The following is a 23,150-nucleotide window of genomic DNA, read 5'->3' as shown; positions in this document are numbered from 1 at the left end:
TATTTTCTAATTCATACGTGAATTTTATTGATGGACATCTATTATTTAAAATGGAAACAAAGTCCTCAATATTCGATTTTTTGGTATCGAATATCGTGAAAATATCATCCACATACCTAAGCCAAATCATAGGAAAATACTTCGACTTTTCTTTGGTTTCCATTTCGAATCTGCTCATGAACAGGTCTGCCAGGTAGGGGAACAAGGGGTTTCCCATGGCCGTTCCTTCCTGTTGTTCATAAAAGCAACCTTCTACCTGGAACCGACTTTGTTTCATACACAAATTAGTAAGAGAAACGAATTCATCGATTTCGTTATTATTGAAATTATTTTTATCTAGTAATTCCCTGAGGTATTGCAAGGTCTGTGGAATTGGGACGCTAGGAAATAAGGAACTAACATCAATGGAAACCAAAATCTCACCTTCTTGCAGAACCACGTTTTTGTATGTTGTATGAACTCTAAAGAGTTTTTTATACTAAAACTTGGTTCCGCAATAGACAAGGTTTCAAATTCCTTAGTGAGCCACTTTGCTATTTGGTAGGTAGGAGCTCCAATAGCTGACACGATGGGGCGCATTTATTTTCCCGGTGGATTTTTGGGAGGCAATATAGTTTCGACACCTTTGGGTTGGAAACTTGTAACTACCGTTTCTGTTGAGGGGTAAGTATGTTGTCGCATTTCTTGAGGACGTTTTTTACTTCGGCAATCATCTTTGGTAACGGGTTCCTGGACAATTTCGCATACGGTCCGTTAGTAATGAGAGTATTGACCCTTTCGTAGTATTCCGATTTATCTAGAATTACTACTTTGTTACCTTTGTCGGCTTTCAAAAACTTCTGGAAAAAACTCCAGTAATATTAATTACTACACCTAAAGTTCCAAACAGTGCATCATAAGCAAATGAAGTCTGTTTGAGATTTCGAGGAAAAAGGCTGAATTATCTCTTCGTGGTACAACATAAAGTTAATATCATTTGTGAACATACCATCCGTAATAATGAAACAAACCTGTTCTTTGTAGTTGTAGAATAGCTTCAATGGAAAATCCTTGCAAAATCAGCTGCGTGGTTTCCTCAAGTTTGTGATTCTCGCTCGTTTTGCCTTGGGCCATTCATAAATGCTTTATTTGCGATTTTAAATCATATTTCGAAAGGTATTCGATAATTGGAAGTTTTTGTATTTGCACAGTTGTTCCATATACATAATGTTTGAATTTAAGTAGGTCATTATTAGATTTGCTCTTCTTGTTCGAAATGTGGATAAATGTACTGGAGGTTACTAATAAACTGACCCACTGACTTGATGAAATCGGATAAAGCAATCCATGAGAAAAATTAGTCAATTTCTACACTACGGATTTTACTGGAGACGCGTTTTCCACAGAAGATGATGCTAACAATATTTTTGTTCTGATGTGGAAAACAATTGAATCAAAATATTCAATAACAATAGTTGGATTATTGACCACAGAAAAGTGTGAGCAGTTTAATTGGCATATTCCGCAGAATTTTCTAACTGAAAAGTAATTAAAGTATGAGAAATGTTTTAGATTTCGACCTCTCCATCAATACAAAAAAAAATGTGGGAATATTTCAAAATGAACTCTTCACAAAGACGCGTAGATCATGCAAAAAAGTCTTAGTAAAACTTTTAGTTTTAATCTTCCTCTTTGAAGATGATCACTTGGTGATTGAAACTCTTGTCGAGGTGTTAAAAATAACGATTTGGTGTTGGGAAAAAACTCAATCACAAGAAGAAGAAAAAAAGTGAAAGAAACCACAGTTGGAAGGTTCTAGTGAAAAAAAATTTTTATTTCTGACCGGGATATTATATGCTTATATCGTCATAGTTACGCTATCAATAAAGAGGGTCATAACTCCCTTGGGACACTATAGATTTTATAATTCCCTCTACCTTTCACAAGTAAAAATAAATAGAAATGAAAACTGAACCATATTTTATTTATTCACGTCATTACAAATAATAAATGTACAATTTTGAAATGTTCCCTGAAAATTACTTCCGCCACTGGAAACAATTTCTTCTTTTGTATGGCTGGAGCTTCTGTTCACTACAGTCGAGGTACCTGCCTCTTCTGATGACAAAGTAGACAACATACGCTCCGTTTTATTTCTCAATTCGATGCTATCCTCCAAATACCCCTCCGCCACCGTGGAACTTTTCCAACCTCCGTGTCTTTTTAAGTTAGTCATAGTTGCTCCTGCATTGGCTAGAGCAGTAGCAGAAGTGCGACGAAGGCAATGTCCTGTATAGAAAGATGAGTTTGGCAATCCTAAATACATTGCGATTTTGCTGGGGATTTTCCCAAACATGTTTTTTCCAATTGGCTGAGATGTACATTTATTTTGTCGGAAGCTCAAAAAAAATCGTTCAATACCTTTAGGATGCAAAGACATATAAAGTCTTAATAAAGGCAAAGCAGAGAACTCTTTTTCATCCACAACTGTAAATTTCTTCGATACACCAGTTTTACTTTCCGGTACGTTCACTACCATAACGGAATCCCGATCCTCTATATCCGATATCTTCATATTCAAAAGTTCCTGACTTCTGCATCCTCCAAAATAACCCATAATCAAAACAACCTATAACAAAAAAAAAGGAAATAAATACACACAAAAAGGAAAATAAGAAAAAAATTACCTTATGTAATAAATGAATATCATTAGGAGCGTCCTTTAGGAATCTGATAACATCTTTAGGAGATAAAACAGCAGACTTTTTCGGCTTATAACTCTTACTCTTCCGTTTCAAAAAAGCCTGTAGTTCATTGAACTTGGTGATATCTCGTTTCTCATGTATAGTCACCATCGATTTTAGCATTGACCATTTAGTCCATAAAGAATTCGGACTATACGTTTCTGACTGAAACGAATAAACACAATTACTACCAAATCCACCGAAAAATATAGAAAATTCCTTACCAGTTCTTGAAAATATGCCAGAAATACAGTTTCAGTGACATCTTTTGGCATAACATTTTTCCGTGTCAGCCAGTCCAGATATATCTTGTATTCTTTTTGGTATACGGCTTCACTTTTCGATGGAATTAATGATTCTCTTGCTTGTTCAGCTTTTTTCAAAATATCCTCCATTATATTTGGGGTAGAAAACACGTTTTCACCGCAAACACAGCTTGATAACAAAGTTCTGTTTATAAACAAGTAACATAGCAACAACCTAGCAACAAGAAAACTCTACTATAATCAACGGTACCTGATTCAAATATACCGGGAAGGTAATGAATTGGTACATTTTTCCGTTTCAAAAATGAACAAAATTTTATTGAAATCGGTCAGAAATAAAATTATCTATGTACCACGGGAATTAATGAGCCTAATAACCTCAGGCAATTGCTGTCCCTCGGGCCAGAGGCCCTCGGGACGCAAACTTTGCCATCGGTAATTAAGGCCTTCCTAATTCCCTTGATACATAAATAACTATAAAATATAACTTGGAAAATTGTCATTAATATCGCACATACCACAGATTGAATGTAGTTGTTACAAATCATTGACACTGGTGCTTTGAAACTGTTATTTGTTCTGCCAAGATCACAGCAAAATGTCGTTTGATATCTGGAATTCAGGCGTGGGGTGGGGAAGTTGATCATTTGTGAAAGGGGCATACGAGGTCTCATTATTTAGCAGCTTCCTAACGGAGCCGATTAGTTTGTACGGCTCTGCCGAACTCTAAAATCCTGACACACACCAGGCACATATGCTCTGCTGTTTCATCATTTTCCAAACAGAGGCAACACACACTATCTTCCGACAGTCCTAAATTGCACCTATGTGGATCCGGCACGGCTCGCTATTATATGAAATACTTACTGGCCCTTCTATTTCAGCTCGAAGCAATGCTTCCGATCTTCCTCTTCATTTTCTTCCTTGTCCAATCTTCCTTCGCCAACCTGGAGGAATCCTACCACGAAACTCCGGACTCCTACAGCTACTACCCCGATGATCTGGACTCGGATGACAACGAAATCGAAAAACCTAACAACCACTTTCTGCGGTTAGCCAGAAGCGACGGAAACTTTGACGAGTATGATGACGGGGACGGTCCTATAATCGGGAAGAAGAACTTGAAGAACGATCACTTCATAAGGTTCGGCAGGAGCAGCCACGACAGATGTTTGAGGCTGGGGAGGGATCTGGAGAAGAGGACTCACGATAAAGGGTTCCACTTGAGATTTGGTGAGTGTCTGGAGGTTTTGATGATCTTTTCAGGTTGTGAACATTGACAATAGAAGTAGCTTGGGAGGCTTGATCACAACTGACAAAATTGTGCCATTCATTTAATAATAATAATAATAATTGATAAAAACGTATTTGAAAAACGCTTTGTGAGATTTTCACTCAACGGTTTTACAAAAACACATGATATTCTACATTTTCAATGCCTAATATACCTAATTTTACAAGCTGAAGTACCTACATTTCAAGTACCTGAGTTGTAATGAATTAAATTACCTGAGCTTATGTCCCATTTTCCACATTTGAAAAAATATTTAGTAATGGAGAGTTATTTGATTCTATTTGAGCAGTAACTAAATCATCCGAAATCTTGAATCTATTGATTTCTAAACATTCTAGAAGATTGAGTTTCAAACTTTCACCTTACAAAACTACTTCTGTTCTCTTTGATTCTTTGGGAAAACATTCTCTCTGTTTGTCCAATATACAGTTTTGGGCAAGAGCCAAAAGTCAGCGTATATACTCCTGATTTATCCGACATCGAAGTTTTGTCTTTATCGTTTTCAATAAATTCACTTGTTCAGAACTATTATACGTTCTGTAAGCTACGTTTACGCATTCTTTCTTCAAAAAACGAGCAACATTATTGGTGGGTTCTTCACCCAAATATGACAATGTCGTGTAACTGACATTATCGTATTTTGAATTTGGATAATCCTGGTCCATGGCTTGCTTTTGTGGTTTTTTGGAAAGAATGGATTCTATAATAACTACCTTATGACCGTTGTTAACCGCGATTTGTTTGATAAAACTCAGCTCTCCCTGGAAATTACTCTCAAGCAGTGAAATATTCAATAGTCTGAATAGTCTGTGAAGTCTACTGAATGCAGCAACTTTGCTGGTAAAGGGTGTGAGGAGGAATTAAGTATGATAATGTCAGTGCAAGATAGTTTGTGGAAAATTGCAAATCAATGTTTATTGTTATTTTTAATAATGGTTAGGGCAAGGTAATTTATTGAATTATTTACCTCCCTTTCAGTGGTGAATTTTATTGACGGACGAATAGAATTGACAAATTCAACGAACTTGCGTAATTGCCTATCTGTACCAGTAAAACAGACTGAGATATCATCTACGTATCTGTGGTTCTTACCCAAAAGCGTATATTGGCCAGACAGGGAGAACGTTTTCCCAAATAATTAAAGACCATATAAGTAATTTTGTAAATAAAAAGATCAATTCCACATTTGCAAACCACCTTTTAGCAGAAGGGCATGAATTTCATCACGACGTATCACATACAACATATTAATAATAACGAACCTACATAGTAGGTTCAGGTAAGAACCTGCCGAAAAACAACTACTTCTCCGGCTGATACCACGCTGAATATTGATATCCGATAAAGATTTATGCCCGATACCTCACAAAGTTTCTCGTTCACCCACTTATATAAGTTTTTCTGGCCGAGAAGCAAAATCTTGCGTCTATTGATAAAAGGGCCACAAATCAGCCATTACCGTAAACATTATGGATGGAGATACGATAACCAATAAACTCTGTGAACCTCATCAACCTCTCCTCGCTTTCTCAATGTCTATTTATTCGCTGCAGTTTATATTCCACGGTTTCCTGCAGGAACGGCAGCAGGAAAGACGTAACGCGCAGTAGGGCAATTAACGGTGGTTGTTGTCGAGCTGGCAGCACAATGTATTTCGTTCGGATTTCTCGCATGATACTGCGAAATGTCAAATGCAACGTTCTAAGGAGCGGTATATCACCGTTAGTTGGTTAGTTTCGGGTTGCTGATATACAGGGGAAGCAGAAAAGTTGGAACACAACTGCGTGTTTACTTCGAACCTCACGATGATGAAAATAATCTACAATGAAACATTGATGGAGAGGATCAAACTGAAAAGTAACCATGTCTCTGCCAATATTCTTTTGAAACAAGCTGATGATGATGCTAATGTCATTATTGGAACTACATTTCAGTAGGACCAATATTACTGTCACCGTCAGAGGAGATATGAGATACTACACCAAATTTCCAAACAGTGCATCATAAGAGGAGATATGGATTATTAATAATATCAACTGCATGAACTCCCGTTAACTTTTTGAAACCTAGGAAAGCTCAAACAAAAATATATTTGTCACAAAGTTTAACTGCATATCCCAAATGACGAGCTTATATTTTATTCCTCCATGCCTTTGAATATTGAATATGCAGTAGATTAGCTGGAGGAGTGGGGGGAAGCTCATTAACATCGAGAAACTCGTGTAGTGGACATCGTGTCAATACAGTAAATAATCTGCGTTTAGGACTGTACAAAAATTATCTAGTTCTGGTATGCAAAACTGTTTTTACTAGATTACATTTCCTACCTCTCAATCTATGATTTTTTCACTCTGTAAATGCTACAAGATACAAAAAAATGCAAATTCTCGTGTACAACTTCTTTGGAATCATCGTGTACCTCCGTTATTACTCTACAACATCGGTAATAAACGTTTCTGAAATTATTTCTGTTTCCAGGCCGAAGCATCCAAGAAAAACCCCGTTCCAAGCGACAAGCAACCCCAGACAAGGTTCCCAAACGCACGGACGCCTACCTCAGATTCGGCAAGAGCTCAAACTTCATGCGCTTCGGCAGAAACCACCAAACCACCCCCCTCTCTCACAACAACGCTGACGAACGACTGGTTTTGGTCAACTCCGCAGCCATCGATCACCTTCCACCCAGATCGTTCGAAGAATTGAAAGTTCCCGCAAACTCACCCCTGGCACTTCTTCTCGCTCAGCTAATGGCTCGTAGGCAAGAACAAGGTCAACGCTGGGAAACCTTTTTGTAAGGCTATCGAGACGACTGGAGTTGCAACGCAAGGCCTAAGCATTTCGAGCGTTATGAACTGTTCTATGGCGTTTCTTAACTAGTCTAAATCTTTCTGTGGGCAAACGGCCACAGAACTGGCGATTCTTTGACAGGTGACAAGCTACTGTTCCATGTGTTACACACTATCTTGCTGTCTCTGTTTCGTGATCATTCGTTTCCTACATGGCCTGTTATGTGTCTATTATTAACTTGGTATGATTAGTTGTGGCTGGACAACTCATCGTACCTTCCATGATTTGCCTCTGTTCCTATTGTAATACTCGATGGATTTTGCATAATTGATGTAAATATTCAATCTCTTCATGTAAGGCATTACTTGCGAAAAATGATATGTTTCGTAAAATAAAAGTTGTAAATTTTATTGGTTGTTTCATTTCCTCCAAAGCCTGTGTTGTATTCAGTTACTAGAGGTTGAGTGGATTGAAAATAATACTCTTCTATGTGATTTAATTGGTCAATACTTAGAATCTGGTTAGAAGTGACTCCTTCAAAAGTTTGTGGAAAATATCATAAGGAAATTGGTATGAGTAGAGCTCAAAAAATATATGGATTTTTAGAAAGGGTTTTGGATTTTAACTCCTCAATCTTTATACAAAAAAATGCAGTAATTTCCCAAAAGAAGGAAAAAGCAATCGATTTCGAAATAAACTCTTCAAAAATATGTGGAGAAGAAACAGCCCTCTCCTACCTTCAAATAAACATTGAATTACGCGGAAGAAAAAATACTTTTGAGACGACTAATTTTACATGAACATTGAAAACACTTTTCCCTAGAAAGCCACACTTTTTTTTCAAAAAAATTGATCTCTCCCAAAGGGGTATATTCCCTTTCAATTTATATGGATTTATCATTGGAAGGCTAGTATAATTTGGTATCCTTGATATGACTTTTATAGTCAGTATATTATTGAATGTATTTAATCCCAAAATTCTGAATGAAATTATTTGACAAAACAGAATAGAGACCTTAAAAGATTTTTGTTGTTCAAAAAATTTTGATTGAAATCAGAAATTGAAAATTATTTGTTTCTTTGTTTTTATTGAAAATACTGGTATAAAAGTAAGTACGTAGCTATAAAAGTATATATAATACATTATCAAATAGAATCAGAAAGCACATAATAGGCACAGTTATCGTGTAATTCGAAAAAAATCAGTTTTTGTACTCAGACTTCAATATTTTCAAACTAAACTATTTGAATCTATACTTTATTATACAGCCAACAGATTCGACAATAAGTAGAACCAACAAATTGAATATTTTCCCAAATATACATATTTCTAATCGCATTTTTTTTAAATAATTTGATACAAATGTAGAGGAATCATCTCAAGCCAACTGCATCTCCTGATCTAGTACCAAGTGATTTTTCTTTACGGTATAGTGGCTGTATTTTCACTATGCTTCATCAATATATTATTTCTATCTACATAATACTTGGAAAATATGCATGATAATCACAACTCATAAGTGAGCAAAAAACTATACCACTAGCCGTATAATATACTTATAAAAGCGACAATTATAAATAAAAATATACATAACTCTTAACTGTTAACACTTCGCACGATTATATCAGAAAAACCACTGGCATTCAAGAAGGCTTCTCTTCGATTTATGGCACTTCATTCAATCATCTTGAATAACGAACAAGAGAAAATCATTCCCAGAATCTGAAAATCAACCAGAACAATTTCATTAGTAACAACATGATCTACAATATACGACATTTACAATGCTTACACAAAATTTGACTGAGTTATTACATCTGCTAAATGCACTAAAAAAAATCGCACAACCTCATGCCTTCCTATTAATAATCAAATAGTTTCCCACACCACAAACTTTTGTTCCTTTGCCAATTTTGCCGAATGGTAAGCAGCTATACAAATGGCAATGGCATATTTTCTATTCATAAACAATCATTGCAAACTTACCATCAAAAAAGAAACTACGATCCCAGCAGTTCCCAGTACTACAGCGTATTTCTTCACGAATTCTGTAGTGACAGGCAGACACCCAGGAGTGAAGATAGTGAAAGAATTGTTGTTTTCTCCCAGTTGTTGACAGGAAACCCGTCTACCAGCAGACGTCATCTTACAGCAGGACTCAGGAATCCTGTTCTGCCAGTCCTTTGGTCCATAGATGCCACAACACTGCAATCTGTGAGTGATAGTATATTGGACAATTATCATGAACCATTGAAACTTGACTCAACGAACACATATCGTTTTTATTGAAATTACGAGGAAATGGTCCTGCATTTATAAAGACTAATCCCCTTCTGGGAATGATTAAGTGTCTTTAGCCTTTAGTTATGAAAACGTATACCGCCAGATGGCAGTGCGATTTCGCCCGATGAAATAAATACAAACTCCTCCCTAATTCTAACTTGACCAGGCCGGGGCATTCCAGGGCCGAACTTTATTCGCCGACGTGTTCGTCCTTCCAAATTACATTTTAGATTAAAACATATTCGTTTTCGTGTTGATCTCAAAGTTTGCACGAAAATTGCAGATTATTTGAAAATTATGAATCTTTTATCAAAATTGATAAATTCAAGATGCGGACGAGATTTGTGATTAGGGCCCGATTTGACTTGTTATAAGGAAGAGATTATGAATCTTTTGTCAAACTTAACGAATTCAAGATGACGGTTCCAAGATATCGAACGAGATATGTAATTATGGTCCGAATCGATTTGAAATTAGTATGTGGATTTTTTGGGGCCCTAAAATATAAATGTATTGTCAAAATTAATGAATTCAAGGTGACAGACAAGTTGTGTTATCAGATTCATATTCAATGGGGTTTTCGGGGTCGCACATTATGAATCTTTAATGAATTTCAAGAATTCAAAATAGCAGCATAAAGATGGCTATGGATTATTTTGTGATTTATAGTCGTGTTCTGTTCAAAATTTATTTTTTCGAAAACATGAGCAGGGTGTTCAGAAAATCAGATGATACTTATGAATAAAAAATTGAGAAATCAAGTATCAGATTTTGTCTTTCAAGTAAGGGTCCTTTCACAATATCAATTTTCAGCATTAGTTTGAAATGACGGAAAGATTTTATGATTCATAGTCGGATCCTCAAAAATAATTCATCTAGGGCTCTCCGGGGTAAATTACTCATATTTTTCCTCAAAATTATTTCATATTGCCAGATATATTTTTAAAATTGAATGATTTAAATATAATATTTTGCAGGAAAGGTCCACAGTTTAAATAATATGTCTGATTCCATATAAAGGGTTAGAAAATATAAGTCAATACCAATCGTGAATAATTCAATTCCGCTGATGTGTATGCAACTGTTGAAAATAAATGAAATCCAACAATGTTTTTGCTACCAATTTTGATTGTAATCAAATCAAAAATAATGAAATTCGTCCAACATTCTAGAGCCTCCATCTTAGTATTTCTTAATATGAAAATATCATGAAGTTTTGTCCCTAGTAATGAATACCTGTAAAATTTCAAGCCAATCGGAAGATATTAGACTTGCAAGATTTGATATAAACGTGTGCACACGCAAACATACAGATAGGTAAGTTGAAAACTATCTGATTATTGTAGAAATTTTAATATTTCGATCTTTCGTTCGGTCAGAATAACTTTTATCTTTTCCTATTCTCAATCGGACCCTGTGCTACATTTAACAATGGCTCTACGATACTCTCTCTCTCCCTCACCAGACGTGTGGGAGGAGCTACCTGACGGGCGTGTCATTTAAAACAAATTCATCTACTATTCTGACTCCAGATTCAAAAGTAATAATTAGTTTTCACTAGTCGACGGCTGAAGCGAAACTTTATTAGTTGACTTTGATAAAATTTGATATTTCCCATTTCGAAAGGCATAATGCAAGGAAGTCAAATTCGTATAAATAACACATTGTTATTAAATTAATAACAAAATAAAGGAAACATTAAAAAGAAAAATGAGAAAGTCGTTTAACTGAGAAAATGATAGGCTTCAATACCGAAATGGAATAACACCAAAATATTCGTTAGTTTTGATGGTGGAATTGAAGAAAAATGCCCAAAAGTGAGAGAGAAAATACTTTTTATTCATCTAATATTCGAAAAATATTTTTTTTTATTATTTTTCCTTTATACACTCATACAATCTTTCCTCAATCAGAATAAGAAAAATCGTTTCTGACTTCTTTTTTTTCAGGGATGAAGACCCTCAACAGTATCTATAGTGTACTATTGTGAATATTGTGTATTTACCTGGTTTGGGTTTCATCCCAAGCTTCGGTGATTGGTCGATAGTTTCCATAATCTCGTAGAGAGCTCTCCATGCCTATCCTGATGGTGGTTTGTACTTTTTCTCGAAAGACGTATCCCAGAATGCCTCCGACGAACATTGTAACGAAAATAAGGAATAGGGTGATAGTGTACTGGAAGAAAAATTGTTGTGAGTTCAGAGTAAGAGGTTAAAAATCAAAATAATCATTTTTTCAACTTCTAATCTACGAAGGAGAAAATGTTCCATTCAAAGGAGGAGAAAAAATGGCCTCTTATTTCTTCAAAAGTTATTACAACCAGGAAATGGAAGGATAATGAGTTCAAACTAAGATGGCGAATGTATCAATTTACTTACGATGACAAGCATACATTTCACTTCCTTGATGGAACCAAGACATCCCAAACAGGAAGTAAATGTCACCAAGATTCCAGTGGCTATTATAACACAGGTCGAGCCAAAGTAGAGATTAGTTCCAAGGAGATCGTTAGCAAAAGATTTATCCACGGCGATCCATAGTCCCAAAGCCACTGCTACTGAACCTCCCAGCTGGAAAAGGATATTGAGACAATGATGGGTTATGCAGCAACGTTGGTATAGAATCAGCATATGAATGGTAAAGCTAAAGATTTACTTCAATAGATTTATTTTTCCAGTTAAAATATTGTTTTGAACAGAAACTATACTCACGCAAATGATCAAATTCACTATGAATAAACTGTATTTAATGAAATTTCCACAGCCATCCATGTTCCGGCCCCATCCCATTTCTCTGTGTGACTTAGATCCTGAAGAAAAGTAGGAAATTAGTTTTGCACACGAAATTTAGGAAAACCAGATGAAACGTAGTTAGATTTTTTTTGTTTAAGTACGGTCGGTTTAGTTACCAACTCGAAACATTCTACAGGGCCGAGGATCAAAGATGTTATAACCAATTAAATAAAAGATTTCTAATCAAAATGGGCACCAAGTGATTCAGTTGGCTTTTATTACAAAAAAACACTAAAATATACAAGAGATAACTACACGATTTGAACATAAACTAATACCCAGGGTGTTGCCTGATGTATGGGTACTAAACAAAAAAAAATCACGATAAAGAAAAACGTGAAGGTGATGTCATTGATTCTTATGTTCTAATTAACGATGTAAGGAGCCGATTCTTGTACCTATAATATAAAATGTAAGCATCTGTTGGTCTTTAATTAATTCACTTTATCCCAAACTGCTCTTTCAATTCTTATGTTTAAAGAAAATAAAATACTCTACGAGGTACTAGTCCTCGGCGATTCTTCTATACAAGTCCGCTGCATATACAGTGTGTCTCACTTCTCATGGAAACACCCCCGTATCTTCCGTAGTATTCGAGGTAGAACGATGAAACTCTCTGGACTGATGGAAATGCTCAAAATGCACCTACCACCTGAATGGGGTTGGCCAAAGTGATATACACTGTCTGCCACTCGCGATGGAACACCCCATATTTACGGTAAAACATATTATGGCGCAAAATAGGCTCAAAATTCTTCAGGTTCGTGATCAGGACTACCAACTTACTACGATTACACTTTTTTCCTGAAAAAATTTCAGTCCTGAAAAATCCGAATTTGTTTCACTTCTCATGGAAACACCCCCGTATCTTCTGTAATAATTGAAGTAGATTTTTTTTCGGTTTTGACATCAGAAGATGAACGAAATTGTTTAAGAGAAACTCGACTTTTGTTTTCAAATAAATAATTTATTTTGTTGTCAGGAAAGTTATTCCTTCTCAATAAGAGAGGAAATGGTAATTTTGTAAGAGGAACGGAAACATGTAATCAGTGAGGTTTTAGGATGGTTAATGTTCATATTCTCATTTTCCCATTATTTAAAAAGAAAACAAGGATATTTTGTTGCGAAAAATGTTATGTAGTTCAAAATTCTTTCGAAATACTACTTTCAAAATCACATTTTCAATTAAAAAACAAAACAATCAATTTCAAATTATTTAACTGTTGACAATTTTATATTTTCGTGCCTTCTATGAAATTTCCCTTCAATCGAACACATTTTTCTATGCGCCTTCCATTATTTCCTCCAACTCTTCTCAGTTCTCTAGGTGTGATTTCTCTACACGCTTGTATAATTCTTGCACGGAGATCTTCCTTATTTGTTGGCTTCTCCTTATAAACTTTATTGTTCAAGTTTCCCCATAAATAAAAATCCAGTGGAGTTGAATCTGGGGATCGTGGTGGCTATACTACGAGAGGGCTATTCATTTCATAGGTAGATTCCTATTCAACCAAACCCTTGTTATGCCACTATTGTGAACTGGTGAACCATCTAACTGAAAAATCATTCTGTGTCTCACATCCAAAGGTAGTTTCACCGAGTGCGATATTTTCTTTAAAAATCTACAGTTGTTTCGGTGTTGCAATGAGTATGAAGATTAATTTTGTTTCGGATGGTAAAATATTTCCTCAATATTTTGATAAAGGACCCCGCACATTTCTTATGAGAAATGGCTTGCCTTGAATTTTGCCGAAATTTTGATATGTTGTAGTTCTTGATGTTCTGATTGGAAGTGGCCACAGCTAAAGCTCAGAATTGTACAGTTTTCGAGATGTGAACCTTTGAATATAGATTTTTTCCATTTTTTGAAGTTTTTGCTCATCAGTCGAGAGCTCTCACTTCTGGTTGGGATAGAATTTGGATGTTCAGCAACCAGAATTAGTTTTACGAATAATCTTCTTCAGGTATAATAGATGCCGCCATCGATAATTTTTCATACACTATCTCGATAATCTGAGAATGTGGTGCTGTGACATTTTCCTGAGATTGGCTCAAAATGGATGATAGCATCTCACAGCATCTGTATCTTTCATACCTGAGAATACTCTCCAGATAGAATGAAGGGGTTCAGATATTGGAAGCGAACTATTTTGCACCTATGTTTCACCTAAAAATGGGGTGTTCCATCGCTAGTGGCGGACAGTGTATATCACTTTGGTCAACCCCATTCGAATATTACGGAAGATACGGGGGTGTTTCCATGAGAAGTGAGACAAATTCGGATTTTTCAGGACTGAAATTTTTTTAGGAAAAAAGTGTATCCGTAGTAAGTTGGTAGTCCTGATCACGAATCTGAAGGAATTTTGAGCCTATTTTTCCCCCTAATATGTTTTACCGTAAATATGGGGTGTTCCATCGCGAGTGGCGGACAGTGTATATCACTTTGGCCAACCCCATTCAGGTGGTAGATGCATTTTGAGCATTTCCATCAGTCCTGAGAGTTTCATCGTTCCACCTCGAATATTACGGAAGATACGGGGGTGTTTCCATGAGAAGTGAGACACACTGTATGATGGAATCGGCCGATATTTGATGAAAATCCATAACTAACGTATTCGAAAAACACGTATTCCACTAGATAGTTTTACAAAAACACAACACGTGTTTCGCCATACAATGGCTTCCTCGGGCGTGTCTTAATTAAGACACGTCCACTGCATATAATCACCAGGTGAAAAGTTGTAGCGATATAAATCTCTAAGTAGTCGCAATACTTCAGAAAGTTATTTCTTTCTAAACTTTTCAAAACTTTCCATAGTAGGATTTGGACTCATTGAAACAAAGTTGACCCTGGAAAATTTCCGTTATCGTTCAACTGATTGACCTCCCCGATCACCGGATTTGAATCCCATAACAATATTATGGTCATCCTAAATAGAAGTTATACGTAGATGAACCAGATAGCCCGTGTATTTCAACTATTTGTTTCACAATTTCCAAGAAGTATTATTCATGAGTGAAATAATATTAAAACAATTAAATACCTTGAAACATCGTGCTCAATTGAGTGAACGCCATTAAAAAATGCAGATTAACTATAATAATTGTGATATGTATGTATGACCGCGCAATCGGTGGGTATTTCGTCATACAAGCATCGACAAAAAGAATATTGCAGAATAAGTGGATCAATGCCACCACAATATTGAATCCGGCACTTTTTTATTCCTATCAAGTGTGGAGATAAAATGACTACGTGAGGGACGACTGATATGTCTCTTCACAAGCTTTTATTTTACTTACTCTCAAGGGAATACACTTTTTCAAATGTTCTTGTCTGTAAAACTTCAAGTTGTTGGTTTTTGGTATAGTAATCTTCAAAATACAAATTGTTATCCACAGCTAACAGTCACAATATATCATTTTTTTATGATTTCAACAATAAAGTGCCGCCAGATGAAAAAAAAACAAATAGCGTAAATATTTTTAATGAAAATAACGGAATTACATTCACACAATTCAACTAACAATGAAGCAAAAATTTTAATAAATGCAACTAATAACTAATTATTGAAATGTTTCGATTCAGGGCAACAATTAATTCTAACTCATATTCTAGTAGCCTCTACTAATCCACCACGTATTTCGGTACATGTGTCGTAGCGCTTACGAATGTTTCTGATTACGTTCCTTAGTCCTTGAGGGCTAATATCTGCACATACCTGTCGAATTCTTGCACAAAGTTCATTTCTATTTCTTGAGCGGTTTTTGTAAACTTTTTGTGTGAGAAGTCCCCAGAGAAAAAAGTCCAAAACTGTGAGGTCTGGAGATCTGGGTGGCCACTCTATAAACGGACTACCACGGCCTATCCATCGGTTTGGAAAATGTTCGTTAAGCTATTGCCTCACAGCTTTGGCATGATGAACTGAACACCCATCTAACTGGACAATTAGATTTGATCGTTCATTGATTGGCAGCTCGTGAATAGCATCCCAAAACTCTGTGTTTAAAAATTCTAGAAACCTCTGAGCATCAATGTTTTCCTCAAAACAGAAAGGACCAATAATTCGTTCGTTCAATATCCCACACCAGACGTTGATTTTTTGGGAATACCGGCTTTTACAGTTTATTACCCAGTTAGGATTATCCGCTGCTCAATAGCGACAATTCTGTAATGACACTACTCCATTTGTAGTGAAAGTGGCTTCGTCGGTATATAAAATATTTCTTAGGAAATTTATTTTGTTTAAAAAATATTTCTTAGGAAATTTCTTTTGTTTAAATATTCCCCTTGGGCCCATAAACAATATTCCAGGCGTCTTGCTTCGTCGCCTTTTTGAAGTGTGTGTAAAAATTTTGGCTTGAAAGGTTTAATATTCTTCGCCTTGAGACATCTCCGAATAGTTTCTCGTGGAATATTCAAATCTAAAGTGGCATTCTTTATACTGGCATTAGGATTATTTCCGAAATAATCTAAAATGATTTGATCATTCCTGTCATTCCTGTTTCGTCTTTGTACAGGATTACTTTTTAACATCATCTTTGATACTGCACCAGTTTCATTGAATATTTTATTTATTTTATTTACCGTACCGCAGTTAATACGAGGACGATCTGGATGTCTCTCATTAAATACTCTACAAACCTCTCTAGCACTTCTAACGTCATCTCCCAAAAGGCGTACAATTTCAATTTTCTCTCTTACGCTCAATCTTGCAGCCATGACACAAAATAATTCGAAGAACTGTAAGGTGAATATTGTTGACAATAGCACACTTAAATCTTTCACAAGTGTTAAACTGTAATATCATTTCCATGGCAACTAAGATTTAAATTGAAATATTAGGTCTTAGTTTTAGTTAACTTGCGTGAAAACTTGAATGTAATTCCGTTATTTACATTAAATATTTACGCTATTCGTTTTTTTTTTCATCTGGCGGCACTTCATTGTTAAAATCATAAAAAAATATTCTCATGGCTATATCTGTTGATATAGGGTGTTTTTTGTGACTGTTAGCTGTGTGAGTTTTTCAAATTTTTGAGTTGTCATAACTTTGTTTATAATGAATATTTTTCCAAGAAATTTTGGTCACACCTATTTACAGACACTCTGAATCCAGTGGCGTAGTGATTTTTTCAATAAAAAAATCGCTAATAAAAAATCCCGATTTTCGACTAAGAAAAAATCTCGTAGTATGCCCTGAAACTTTAATAAACATTTCAAATTTTGTCCCAAGGTAGACCTTTTAGTACTTGACATTTAAAAAAAAATATTTAAATCGGTTTACAACTTCAAATTTTAGGGGGATGTTCCATCAAAAATGGGTCACACTGTATATTCAAATATACTCAAATACATCCGAATCTTATTCACTGGTATCTCTTTTTCGCATTTCTCATCATCGCTATTGGAATCACTATACTGAAAAAAGTCTGCGTTGGTATCACACTCGTTATTACTATTAATACTTGTCCAAGGACGTCACATTTCAAACAGATAACAAAAATTTTAAGTAATTATAACTGCACCAATATCGAATTTCAATACTCAAATCGCGATCAGTTCCTGAACTGAACACAACGTCGATAACCATGCCGCATTCCCCGTAACATGACTTCAAATTTAATTTTGACACTTCAGCCAATCATGAAACTCGGTTAGTAAAAAAGTTAGTGAAGAAAAATGTAAACATAGCCACTTTCCCAAAGGTTATCGCATTTCTTGAAAGGAAGAACGTTGAATATTACTAGAGTTTTCAACAAAGACATGATATTTAAATAAGAGTTGTCGATACTTTTTAATGCGTTAAAAATAATTTTGGAAGTCACAAGAGAGATGTTATGTTTTGCAAAAGCCCAGTATGCATTTTCTGATAGTGAATAAGTCAGAAGTATGTAGTAATCACGAAAAGAAAATGACACATTTAAAGCGCGGTTGATCCTCAGTATGTGAGCCAAAAACCGATATATAAGCTGTGGGCCCAGCCCAACCCTGTTTCAATTCGTAGTAATTCTAGAATAAAAAAAATCTTCTCACCTGTGTCAGTGAAACCAAGCTGAGCAACCAACAACAAACTATCAGCTCACAAGTTGATCACTTCAAACACCTACGAACAATAACAAAAACAAACAAACGACAACCGTTAACGCAATACGAAAACAAATGTTAAAACAGCTGCTAGTAGATGCTCTTTCATTCTTTCTGCTTTCAACTGTTTGAATTGAAACACGAGGCAGCGGTATCGAAGCAGGTTGCGAGTGACCATTTCCCCCATGAGTTAGTCATCGAGGTGACCTCACCTGGGCTTATAGTACGAGGGGCACGCAGAAAGTTCGCAGAGAAAAATCTTTCATCTGGCGTGGTATTTGGAATGTTGAACATGGGTTAACATGGGTGTTTGTTGAAAGATTGCGATCGAACTCATCATGAAATATCAACTACAAATCAGAGGCTATTGATTTAAGTGACATTCTCATGAGGTCCTTCAATTTTCATTGTTCTTAAACAGTAAACGTCTTTTGGTGAGAGTTAAAAAGGGGCGCTACCTCTGAATCACAAGAAGACAGAAATATGTTGCGTTCTCTTGATATTTTCAAGAAATCGGATTTATTACAATTATCAGGTGCAATATGAATATAAATAGAATGATTATAGTTTTCCTATATTCATGGTAATACGCGAGGGAATACCTAAATTACAATTTTGTAGAATTTTTTGAAGAATTACTGTTATTTTGTTCAATTCAAATATAAGTACCTATAGGTAATATTTAATACACTCACATAAACCATACCATCCCTGTTAATGCTCGTGAATTAATAATCATCATTACATGATCGTTGTATAAAATACCGTAACAGTATTAAATAATAAATAATAAATACCGGATTCCATATCCCCCGAAGCGTATGGCAAAACCGGTGTCTCTTCAATACCGTAAGCGTGCCGTAGATGGTAATATAGCACTCTAAAGGCCGCGTTATGTCGATGAATATAGGCCGAGACCGCATATGCTGTACATGCTGATAGCAAGTGCATTAGGGTCTCGGGCGCCTCACGGCAGGCCCTGCACCTTGTGTCAGGAACCTCTATACCCATCACGCGACTGCGGTAGACTAAGGTGTTGAAGACACCATCCTGGCAAGCCATGATGAACCCCTCAGTTTCCGACTTCAGCCTACTCGACCTGAGAAAAGCGAACGTCAGGCGCTTTGATAAGCCAAGGTCTCCAATGTTATTGAAGAAGACCCCATGCATTGGCTTATCCTTGTGTTTCTGCAGAAGTGAGGTGATCTTTGCGGCTTTCATCTGAGATTTTTGCTGAACGGGTTCCAACTCGGTGACAGAATTGTGGTCACCTCGTTCAGTGTCAAAAACTATACCAAGTTCATCAGCTGCTCGGGCAGCTGCCTTAAAGAGAAATGCTCCAATTCCTGCTCTCTAATGGTCACGGACCATGTAGAGAAGGGGATCCGAACTCATGACGACTTTACAGGCTGTATCCAGTACCATTCTGTCATGTAGACACTCCAAACTTCAAAAGTCCGAGGCCTCCCTGTTGTCGAGGGAAGCACAACCGTGGAACGGACGATTTGGGATGCAAACTCCTATAGAGATGCATCATTTTTCGGGTCTTTACGTCGAGTTGATGCAGTTCCTCCCGAGTCCACTTCACTACTCCAAACGAATAGAGTAAGATTGGAACGGCTAGCATATTTGTTGCAGCAACTTCGTTCTTCCCCGACAGTTCCAATGACCAGATCTGTCGAAGTTTGTGCTGATGCTTACCTCGGAGAGAGTTTTTCACTGCTGTTACCACTTGTGAGTGGCGTTGTTCCCCACCGAGGTAAGTATACGTCTCTCCGGCATCCATATGGTGTAGGATGTTTCCATCTACGAGCTGCACATCCTCTCCGTAGTCCCCGCATTCTCCTGTTTTGAGATGGACCATTGACCATTTTTCTATCCCGAATTTCATACCGATAGCATGCGTGTACTCTTCCACCACCCTGAAGGACTGATGGAGATCCTTCTCTCCAGAGGCATAAAGTTTAAGATCATCCATGTAGAACAAATGGGTGACCTTGTGCCTCCGGTTTCCAGGGGTGCCACAGTGCCCCCGAGTGTTTCTGAGCGCAACGGATAATGACAATAGTGAGATGCAGAAGAGAAGGGGGCTGAGGGAATCACCCTGAAATACACCCCTTATGAAAATGACCCACCCTGTTTGGACTCTTGCTTGACCAGATATTATGGTGAAGCGAGTTCGTCAAAGTGATATCAGTTGTTCAATGCATCTCACTATTTTGTCGGGTACCGCAAGGCATCTGAGCAAATGCAAGATGAGCTCATGCGAAATTGTATCAAATGCCTTACAGTAATCGATCCAGGCCATAGAGAGGTTACGCTTATATTATATCGAGTCCTGCATTAAACATCTATCGATGAGCAGGTTCTCGTACATCCAGCGACCCCTCTCTTCAACCCTCTCTGCTCATATATCCGTTCGAACACTCGGCCAACAAAAACAAAGCATTTATTATTATTATTATATCTATTATTACTATATTCAAGAATTAAAGTCGAAGTAACAATAGAGAGTTGAAATTTTGAGGAAAGGTATAAAATAGGAAAGTGATCAATTGTTTTTCTTGTCCTTTTTCGAAATTTACATAAAAAAGTGGATTATTTGAGGATTTTTTTCGAGAAAAATATCGAATTTGACTAGTCACGTGACACATAACAAAAGGTAGAGGCTATATTTCACTAATTTCTCAAGCACAAATTTACTCTATAATCAAATTCAGGATGAATCTATTGATAAAAAACACTTCCATATGTTGCGACACGAAACATTAATTGGAAATATACTTTTGCATGAAGTCAGTTTTCAGATAGGTCTGTAAATCGCCCTATACATTAACGTGCCCCAATAGATATAACATCGCGTTGCTAGGAAGGTAGCCATGCAAACAAATATCCTGAGAGAGAGGACTCTGTGAACTCACTGACAAACATGTCTAACTTCGCGAAACAGTATTTCATAAAAGTCGCAGGTGAGTAATTTGTGAGAACAAAAACCAAGCCATAGTGATAAGCAAGGCAATCGTTATGACACACGTGAAATGTTTCAAAGTGAATTTGTTTTTGCTGGAATACTAAAAATATTTCGTGTGCTTATTTATCAGGTCTCCACCTGGGTACGACTTTTTTGGAAGACAACTGGGACAAAGACATCATAGGAATGCAGGACCTGCAAAGCTTTCTAGAGATGGAAAACGTCCTCACACTATACGGGGTGATCCAGACAATCGACGATAACAAGCGGCTGAAATTTTTCCGAACTGTAAGGCATCAAAAGTACCTCGCTTCAAAGCACTTGGAGATTTTGTTGTTTTTCAGATCACCAACCAGGACTCCGAAATGACGGTGGTATTTAGTAAATACAGGCCTTGCATCCCATCAGACGACAATTTGCTGCTGAACATCCAAACGACATCGTTTTCTGGTTCTCCAGCGCTAGCTTTATACCAGAGCTTGAACAGCGTCTACACCCCTTTTCTGAAACAAGTGAGTTCTGGTTTGGCCCTTTTTTTGTCTACTCTTTCACCAATCCTTTGGAATGAGTTGAATAATTTTTTGTAGAAAGAAAATTCCAACCTCCATCGACAAATAGCAAATTTGCAAAATGATCTGCGCTCAGAAATATTCTCAGATGTTTCGGATATCGGAGTAATCCAACCATCGACTGATTTTTCTTCATTGTCAGGTGAGCTTTCTCCTGACAGTTTTTCACTTAGATCCGTTGAAATAAAAAAAATGAGTGAGGTGCCACGGGGATCAGTTACAGGGCTCATGAGGAATGTTATGTATGGAATATTTGTGTTAGTTGTCGATGAATACCTGCACTAGGCACTCAACGTTTTCAATTCAATTCAAATAAATTATAATTCTGTTTTTATTTTACATTCATATTCGTTTTCAGTCGTGAACTCCCTTGAGCATGAAGTTTCTTACTGGAATACCGTCACACCAACTTCAAAAAGAGACAAATTGACAAAAGCAGCACGCACTTTTTTCAAAGACTGTTTATCTTCAATAGCTGGTGATTTTAGGTAAGAAGCGTTTATTCTCTTGTTATAATTACCATAAAATAAACCCAGTTCTGAAAATTTCTCAAGTAAAACCCCAACAATAAAGGAAATTCGACAACTGATTTTCGATGCAGTACAGTTAACAAACATACGTTGTCTGTTGAAGAAATGAGGCAAACTTTGTCCCCTTCAAAGAAGCCCCCTTCAGATATAACACACTTTTGCTTGCCGGCGTTGTTTCCAGTTCTCGAAACAACTATAATATGTACTTGGCACTTTTTGGTATGTCCTTTAGCTCTTGGGAACACAAAAAAGTCAAAAATTTTGTCTTATTCTGCATGATAAAATTTATAAACTCCAGTGACAAGTCCTGCAACATCTTTCGTTTCAGCATAATAGATGCTCTTTCTATCAACGATGTGGAAGACTTACTAGAAAAGAGCCACAATGTCTTGGACGATTTATGGAGACATGAACCTCCTTTTCCCAAAGACAGAATCAAACATCTCATGGATATTATTGGTAAGTACCAGTAGTATACAGAGCCTGAGGATTCACTACAACAATGAAAAGGTCCTGGAAATCAAGAACAACTGTATTATTCAAACTGTTACCAGCAATTTCCATTTTAGGTTCAGATGTGTGGAAATTCAGTTCAAACCAGCTGAAAAAACATGACCTGTGGAACAGCGAGTTCTTGGAAATAGCTGACGCTCTTCTCCAGCAGATCTCCGTTGGCCAGAAATGGCTGACCAGCTGTAAACAACTGACAGAAATTTTCTGGCCAAATTACCCCTCTCATCCATGGAAAGAAAATGTTTATCAGCCGGACGAATTAGTTCGAACGGTCTCTCTCCTCCAAAAGGTATGAAAACTGATTATTTCCAACACCCGATCTCTGTAAATAGT

At 36.6% G+C, this 23,150-nt stretch overlaps 4 protein-coding genes across 5 annotated transcripts in view; 2 read left to right on the top strand and 2 right to left on the bottom strand.

The window, feature by feature from the left end:
• Nucleotides 1–7,480, top strand: part of LOC111514277 (FMRFamide propeptide) — a 41,904-nt gene extending 34,424 nt beyond the window's left edge. The window contains exons 2-3 of one of the 2 annotated variants that reach the window (XM_074182348.1): nt 3,874–4,222; nt 6,762–7,480. In XM_074182348.1, the coding sequence (XP_074038449.1) occupies nt 3,883–4,222; nt 6,762–7,078 (657 nt within the window). In that variant the 5' untranslated portion in view covers nt 3,874–3,882 and the 3' untranslated portion in view covers nt 7,079–7,480. Of the gene's footprint in view, nt 1–3,843; nt 4,223–6,761 lie in introns of those variants that run through there. The other variant, XM_023170516.2, reaches the window with a different exon arrangement.
• Nucleotides 1,912–3,218, bottom strand: LOC141485569 (uncharacterized). Its single transcript, XM_074182440.1, has 3 exons — nt 2,948–3,218; nt 2,667–2,888; nt 1,912–2,608 (listed from the first exon to the last, which is right to left on the bottom strand). The coding sequence occupies exons 1-3, from the start codon at nt 3,116–3,118 to the stop codon at nt 1,961–1,963; spliced, it is 1,041 nt and encodes a 346-aa protein (XP_074038541.1). The 5' UTR covers nt 3,119–3,218; the 3' UTR covers nt 1,912–1,960.
• A 651-nt stretch (nt 7,481–8,131) lies between the features above and the next one.
• Nucleotides 8,132–18,403, bottom strand: LOC111514278 (CD151 antigen). Its single transcript, XM_023170517.2, has 6 exons — nt 18,184–18,403; nt 12,066–12,163; nt 11,733–11,924; nt 11,360–11,529; nt 9,058–9,283; nt 8,132–8,793 (listed from the first exon to the last, which is right to left on the bottom strand). Exons 2-6 carry the CDS (start codon nt 12,141–12,143, stop codon nt 8,746–8,748), a joined length of 714 nt encoding a protein of 237 aa, XP_023026285.1. The 5' UTR covers nt 12,144–12,163; nt 18,184–18,403; the 3' UTR covers nt 8,132–8,745.
• A 2,709-nt stretch (nt 18,404–21,112) lies between these two features.
• The window catches only part of btv (dynein cytoplasmic heavy chain beethoven), a 38,445-nt gene continuing 36,407 nt past the window's right edge, over nt 21,113–23,150 (top strand). The window contains exons 1-7 of the mRNA XM_074182290.1: nt 21,113–21,203; nt 21,336–21,493; nt 21,550–21,717; nt 21,793–21,916; nt 22,133–22,262; nt 22,633–22,763; nt 22,874–23,106. Of these exons, the coding sequence (XP_074038391.1) occupies nt 21,164–21,203; nt 21,336–21,493; nt 21,550–21,717; nt 21,793–21,916; nt 22,133–22,262; nt 22,633–22,763; nt 22,874–23,106 (984 nt within the window). The 5' untranslated portion in view covers nt 21,113–21,163. The remainder of the gene's footprint in view (nt 21,204–21,335; nt 21,494–21,549; nt 21,718–21,792; nt 21,917–22,132; nt 22,263–22,632; nt 22,764–22,873; nt 23,107–23,150) is intronic.

The sequence above is a fragment of the Leptinotarsa decemlineata genome, unplaced genomic scaffold, assembly GCF_025532065.1.
Source record: "Leptinotarsa decemlineata unplaced genomic scaffold, Ldec_3_MD MMD2_tig00026328_RagTag_RagTag, whole genome shotgun sequence".
NCBI classification, from domain to species: domain Eukaryota; kingdom Metazoa; phylum Arthropoda; class Insecta; order Coleoptera; family Chrysomelidae; genus Leptinotarsa; species Leptinotarsa decemlineata.
Note: the sequence above shows the minus strand (reverse complement) of the source record. Positions and strands in the feature narration are given on the sequence as shown.

Bases quoted from the DNA above. Each gene is read 5' to 3' on its own strand.
- LOC141485569 (XM_074182440.1), bottom strand. From the start codon at position 3,118: ATGGAGGATATTTTGAAAAAAGCTGAACAAGCAAGAGAATCATTAATT. The intron at 2,889-2,947 runs GTAAGGAATTTT...TATTCGTTTCAG, and splicing joins TGGCATATTTTCAAGAACTG to TCAGAAACGTATAGTCCGAA. The intron at 2,609-2,666 runs GTAATTTTTTTC...TTTTTGTTATAG, and splicing joins ATATTCATTTATTACATAAG to GTTGTTTTGATTATGGGTTA.
- LOC111514278 (XM_023170517.2), bottom strand. From the start codon at position 12,143: ATGGGATGGGGCCGGAACATGGATGGCTGTGGAAATTTCATTAAATAC. The intron at 11,925-12,065 runs GTGAGTATAGTT...ATCCTTTTCCAG, and splicing joins TAGTGAATTTGATCATTTGC to CTGGGAGGTTCAGTAGCAGT. The intron at 9,284-11,359 runs GTAAATACACAA...TATCACTCACAG, and splicing joins TGGGATGAAACCCAAACCAG to ATTGCAGTGTTGTGGCATCT.